Source organism: Triticum urartu, chromosome 2A (genome assembly GCF_056163025.1).
Source record: "Triticum urartu cultivar PI428250 chromosome 2A, HENAU_Tu73, whole genome shotgun sequence".
Lineage (NCBI taxonomy): Eukaryota > Viridiplantae > Streptophyta > Magnoliopsida > Poales > Poaceae > Triticum > Triticum urartu.
In genome coordinates this window covers 271208967-271215841 of record NC_141874.1, presented here as the reverse complement: position 1 = coordinate 271215841, position 6875 = coordinate 271208967, and the positions used below count along the sequence as shown (strand labels likewise).

Genomic DNA, 6875 nt, shown 5'->3' with positions numbered 1-6875 from the left:
TCATATAAGACACAAGAGAGTCATGTCCCCTTTTACTATATTGCTATAGATGCCATTGAAAAAACTACAAGAAAAATATAAAAAAAATCGGGAGAACAAGATTACCCTACACAGTACCAAATCGATTAGCACTTCCCTTAACAACAACAAAAAACAAATCAATACCCACCAAAGAAAGAGTAATGTCCCTTTTTATATGATTACAGATGCCATGGTCTCGAATTTCAACTTTCGAATCCACGTTATGTTGAATTCGAATATATCGTTAGGTGATCTTGCAGTTTATAATTGATGTAGTCGTACATTTTGATCTTCCATCATATATGAACATTTTACTCCACCATGTGAACATATATATTGTCATCCACCATATGGACTAAATTTGAATCAATTTTCTTTATTTGAATACGATTGTTGTCAAGTTATACAATAATTTAAATATTATCTTGATAACAAAAAATATACATATAGCAGTAATCATATTTCACTATGAACTACATGTACCATACGCTCTCCAATTCAAATATTTGTATCCATTTCATGTTGAATTAAAATCATATTACATTATTGGTCTAGGTAGCGAGATATTTGGGACAATCTAAACCCTATTTTCATACGTATAATTTTTGGCTGAATTGGGACAAGTTTTGGTATAAGCCTCTTGCAAAACCGGATATTCTCTCAACAAGCCTCGTGGTTCCGAGAGGGAACGTGTCACCTTTTGTGCGAAATGATATACGCTGCCTCCCCCCTGATTTTATTTACAGAGGCAACATAGAACTATATGAGTGCCTGTTTAAATTTTGGAATTATTTCGGGTTCATTTGGCCTTTTTATACATTAATTGAGTTTCTGGACTTTTAATGTGCATAATCTAAATATGAATTGCATGCACACGCTCCAGTGCACCAAAGTGGGTTGAAAAATCACATGTGGTTCCTTGGTTGAATTTCTAGGTCCCATGGAAGAAATGAGAATGAAATTCAAACATCTGGGCGTCACGACTCGGCAGAGAACATCGAGAAACTTTGATTCTAAATTCATGTAAATCCAAAACTCGCCTGGAAATCATGAAACTTGGCATGGTGTCATGTCATGGAACTAACATGTTATGGTAAAAATTGGGCCGATTTGGAAGCTCGTGGTTCTAAGAGGGAACGTGCCACCTTTGAGTGTGAAACGATATACGCTGCCCCCCTTGAGTTTCTTAACAAAGGCAACATAGAACTACATTAGTGCCCTATTAAATTTTGGAATTATTCCGGGTTCATTTGTCATTTTTATACATTAATTGAGTTTCTGGTCATTTAATGTAAATAAGTCAAATTTGAACTACAAGCACATGCTCTCGTGCACCAAAGTTGGTTGAAAAATCACATTTGTGTCCTTGGGTGCATTTCTAGGTCCCATGAAAGAAATGAGAATAAAATTAAAACATTTGGGCATCGTGGCTCGGCTGAGAACATTGAGAAACTTGTTTTTAAAATTCTTGTAAATCCAAAACACGTCTGAAAATCATAAAACTTGGCATGGATGTCATGTCATGGTACTACCATGTTGGGGTAAAAAAATTGGCCGAATAGGAACAAATTTTGGTATAAGCTTCTTGCAAACCGAAGCTTCTCTCAAGAAGGTTGGTGGTTCTGAGAGGGAACGTGCCACCTTTGAGTGCGAAACGATATACGTTGTCCCCCTTGAGTTTATTTACAAAGGCAACATAGAACTACATGAGTGCCCTGTTAAATTTTGGAATTATTCCAGCTTTGTTTGGCCTTATTTACACATTAATTGAGTTTTTGGTCATTTAATGTGCATAATTCTAATTTGAACTACAAGCACATGCTCCCGTGCACCAAAGTTTGTTGAAAAATCACATTTGTGTCCTCGATTGAATTTCTACACCCTCCTTCCATCTATATAGGTCCTAATGCCTTTTTCAAGGCTAACTTTGACCAAACGTTAGAGCAATAATATATGTCAAAGGAGCTTCCAATAATATAATTTTCATAGTATACATCTCATGTGCTATTAATCTTGTCCATAGTCAAAGGCTGTCTTGAAAAACACATTAGGCCCTATATAGATGGAAGGAGGGAGTAGGTCCTATGCAAAAAATGAGAATAAAATTCAAACATCTGGGCATCGTGGCTCGGTCGAGAACATTGAGAAACTTTGTTTTAAAATCATGAAACTTGGCATGGTGTCATGTCATCGTAGTACCATGCCGTGGTAAAAAATTGGCCAAATAGGAACAAATTTTGGTATAAGCTTCTTGCAAATCGGAGCTTCTCTCAAGAAGGCCCGTGGTTCTGGGAGGGAACGTGTCACCTTTGTGTTCATAATTCAAATTTTAAATACAAGCACATGTTCAAGTGCACCAAAGTTGGTTTAAAAATCACATGTGTGTCATCGGGTAAATTTCTAGGTTCCATGCAAGAAATGGGAATGAAATTCAAAATTCTGGGCGTCGTGGCTGGGTTCGAAACATTGAGAAACTTAGTTTTTTAATTCCTGTAAATCCAAAACACGCCTGAAAATAATGAAACTTGGCTTGGTACCATGACATGGCACCAACATGTTGTGGTAAATTTGCAGTCCGATTTGCGAAGGTGCACACATTAACAATCAACAAAGTCATTTTGGAACAAGTGCTGTCACATTACAATCGGAAACACAAGTATTATTGAAACCGTGGGCGTTCTACTTACTAGTACCATTTACGTCCCACCACGCGTCCCCATTTTTTATTAGCTAGGAGGCGCCGTGCAGGGTAGCTATTTGAGTACGAGAGGCATGCGATCAGACCCCTGCGCGTGCTTATCGGGAGGAGAGCCCTTTTACCTCCATCTGCCGTCCACGGATTGAGCTTTGGTGCCTTAAAGGCACCTACCTTTAGGTCTATGATAGGTGGGCAGCCACCTGTTAGGCCCACTTGTCATAGGCCCAAAGGCAGGTGCCTTAAGGCACCGAAGCAGCGTTCGCCGTCCACGTCTCTCCCAATGTCTCCATTAATAGTGCATGAGCCTCTGTTTAATGGCGTGGCTATGTCTCACTCGACTGAGATTTAAGAGAGAAAAAAGAAAATCTGAAAGCACGGATCTTGATGTAAGATCCGACGGACCTATATGGCATGTACTACGACTTATAGCAGGACTGATGAATATATAAGGACGATTAATTTTTTTGATCAAAGAAGGGCTTGCCCCTTCGGATTTTCATTACTGAAAACCAACACAATTCACAAGAAGTTCAGCACAACTCCAGCCTAACACGAAGGACTAAAAGCTACGAGATTGAAATCGCAACATCCCAAGAGGCCAACAAAGGCCAAACATCCGCGCTAGAACCCAACATTTCACAACCGACGACACAATCCACATCCTAAACCGATTACTACATCAAAAGAAACCAGGAAACTAGTCTCCACGGCGAGCGGCGATGAGCTCTTTTGTGTCCTCAAGATGCTGCTTGAGAACATCCACGAATTCCTCCACCAGCTTTGGTGCTCGTTGCGGAGCATGTCATTCTCATCCATATGTTTCTTGACAATGATGCCGGTCCTCTTCAAGAAGGCACTGGTCTCCTCCTACTGGTCTGCACTTCGGATGATCTTCTTCCTCAATAGGTCGCGCTCGGCCCGGAGCCTCTCATTGCCCTCCCTTAGTTGTCGGATGGCGCCGGTAGCCTGTTCAAACGAGGCTATCATGTCATCCTCCAACCTCGCCGAGCCGGAGATCTGATCCATCTGGCTATGGACGATCGCATGCATGCGCCTGTAACAGTCGTCGCCTGCCTGCGAGAAATTTTCCAAGGCCGGCGCGGCGCGGCGGGACATCTCTGTTGCATTAGTGGCGCGGCAGGACATCTCTGCTACTTCCGCGGCGTGGCCGGACCAGTCTGCTGCATCGACGGTGCGGCGGGACCTCCGTGCTGCTTCAGCGGCGCAGCGGGACCTCCGTGCTGCTACTTCCACGCGACGGGACATGTCGGCTGCTCTTGCAGTGAGGCGGGACATCTCTCGTGCTTCCGCTTCCATGCTCGCCTCTCCCTGGTGGCAATCTCTCGACCCAGAACTCACGCTGGCCATGGCAGACGCAAGGGAAGGATGCTGAATGACATGTTTGTTTTTGTGGATGAGGAGTTGAGGAGGGATGTGCAGTCATCTTGGCATACTAGTATTTATAACCGAGTACTAATACGCTCCTAAGTGGGAAACCGTTTAGGTTGTGGTCGGTGTGAACAAGTTTGCAATTCAATATACTCCCCTTTTGTAAGGCCATGCTTTGGAAAGGTGCATGCATGCAACCATTTCATCGGTTGCATTGAAAGCCATTGTTGTTGGTGCCATGGCTGAAAAATTAATATACTTCATGCATGCTTTTTCACTGGCTGCATGCATGTGAGAGAGTGCATTGGGAGTGAAATGAGCGAATTAATGTGAGAAAATTACTATGTGTCTTGGTCTAACAGAAATTGTCTTTAGGCCTAATAAACCCGGACGGAGGGAGTAGTGTGGTCCTAATATGCTCCTAAGTGGGAAAACATTTAGGTTGTGATCGGTGTGAACAGGTTTGCAATTCAATATAGCGTGGTACTAATACGCTCCTAAGTGGGAAACCGTTTAGGTTGTGATCAGTGTGAACAGGTTTGCAATTTAATATAGCGTGGAGTAATTTGCAATTCAAATTTTAGTTTTTCCATTTTATAAGGCTCAATTTGGTTGTTCCCCAACACATGTTCAGATTCCAAGGTGCATTAAATCATTGCATGCAAGTATTAAGAGAAAATTGACCAATGCATGTACTTTATGCATGCATGCATTGCAATTAATGCATTGATAAACATAATTTTTTGAGAAAAACAAGAGCATTAATTAGGTTCTTTTGCAAACTACAAAAAATATTCCACCACTCACCATCTTGGTTGGTGAGATTTTTCAATTAAGCCCTATAAACCGGATAGGAGGGAGTACTGCTGTGTACGTGCAATAACTGGCACCGTCGTATACATATCTTACGGTTAATGGGGCGTTCGACAGAAATAGCCGCGTGGCGAGCTCTAGGCTAGTTTTTTTCGGACGCATTAAACCTATCTCTCGGGACATCTCGCACGCACCATCGTGCCACCAAAAAAACCTTGTACTGAGTTTAGTAGTACGTTATACAGGAAGAGAAGAGGTGCACGCACGCACTCGTCCTCTCACACACGCGTCTGTTTTTTCTCAGAGAGGATGATGACCCCCAGCCTCTGCATCTGGGAGTCACACACGCATCTGTAGCTACGAATTGTAGTGTTATCAACCATCCGATTGGCTCTATCATGGATGTACCTATATACTAAAACATGTCGAGATACATCTATATTTTGACAAATGGAAGGCATGTATTGTGGAACGGAGGGAGTGCATGTCAACAAAATGGATAAAAAGGGACGATATTGAACTAAAATACGTCTACATACATCTCCTTTTATCCATTATGATGACAAGAATACTTCTTACCCAAAGGAAATTTATATCCAACAGACACAAAAATATCAATTTGACTATTGGAAATTACTGATCTGATGTCGAAGTAATTGTTGCATCGCCACCAAAACCCACCATTTCTTAAGCTAAAGTAGACCAAGGTAATCCCTATATTAGCATATTACTAAGATAAACAGAAGGCACTGTAGAAACATTTAGGACCTGAGCTTGTCAATCTGGATGTGGAGGGACACAAGCTTAGCCCCAGCCAGCAGCTTCGGCAGAACTGTCAAGAAGGTCAGCTCCTGCACGTCAAGATCCCCGGGATCCTTGTTGCTTGTCACCTCCATTTCCACCTTGACGGCGTCGGTCGTGCCTTTAGGCTCCCCCGGCGGGCCATTCGCCCACAGCTTGGCCACGTAGTGCGGCAGCGGGGACGCCCCCGCTCTGATGCAGACGACCGACACAGTGATAGGCGCGCCAATGTTGAGCACACCACCAACCAAGAAAAACATGCGGCGGTCATCCTCCGCGAACAGCAAGAGCTGTGGCTCCGACAGTGGCACTTGCAGCTGGAGCACCTTGCCGTACTGGATCCTGTGCACGGGCATGGGATGTGCGGTGCTGATGTGGTGGTAGAGCGCTGGCGGCGAGCCTTCATAGCCGCAGATGGGCACGGGGCATTTACAGGGCGCGTGCGGACACACGCTCTGGAGATCAACGAGCTTGTGGTAAGTGACGTAGAGCCCACAACCTTCGTGCGGGCACTCCACCCTCACCAACGAAAGGACAGAGTCCACCACCATGTTCCGCACGTCGAAGCCACCGCCGCGCTCGCACTTCTGGCACTGCCGCTGGTTCGCGAGGCGCTCGACATGGCAGTCCGCGTAGGCTAGGTGCCCTCCCTTGCACTGCAGAAATCAATCGAACAGCACATCAATCAAGAAACCTGCACCTTGCTCAATCAGCCGAATGGACGAGTTGCATTCAAACCTCATACACTGGAGGCATCAAGGGGCGGAGGCACAAGGGACAGTGGAGCACGGTGAGGTCCATAGAGACATTAGAGAGCTCCATCGTCGGGTCCTGTTCGGTCTGCATGATCTCGCCCTCCTTGTGCACAACCATCTCTCGACTTGGGCCGGGGTATTACAAAGCTTTACCGTCACATATTTTATACTACTTCAAGGTGCATTAAATAAACACATGCATGTAGTCCCTACGGTCCTTTTTACTCCGCACATTAGCTTTGTCTGAAATCAAAGTTTGCTAAGTTTGACCAAATTTATATTAAAAAATATTAACATCTATAACATCTAATAAATATAATATGAAAATATATTTCGAGATGGATCTAATAATAAATATGTTGTTATGTGAATGTTAATAATATTTTGTATAAATTTGG

The 6875-nt window shown here is 43.5% G+C and overlaps 1 protein-coding gene across 1 annotated transcript; it reads right to left on the bottom strand.

Annotated features, from left to right (window-relative positions):
- Nucleotides 1–5682: 5682 nt before the first annotated feature.
- LOC147984784 (E3 ubiquitin-protein ligase SINA-like 10) lies at nucleotides 5683–6595 on the bottom strand. Its single transcript, XM_087541266.1, has 2 exons — nucleotides 6461–6595; nucleotides 5683–6378 (listed from the first exon to the last, which is right to left on the bottom strand). Exons 1-2 carry the CDS (start codon nucleotides 6593–6595, stop codon nucleotides 5683–5685), a joined length of 831 nt encoding a protein of 276 aa, XP_087397392.1.
- Between the last annotated feature and the right edge of the window lie 280 nt (nucleotides 6596–6875).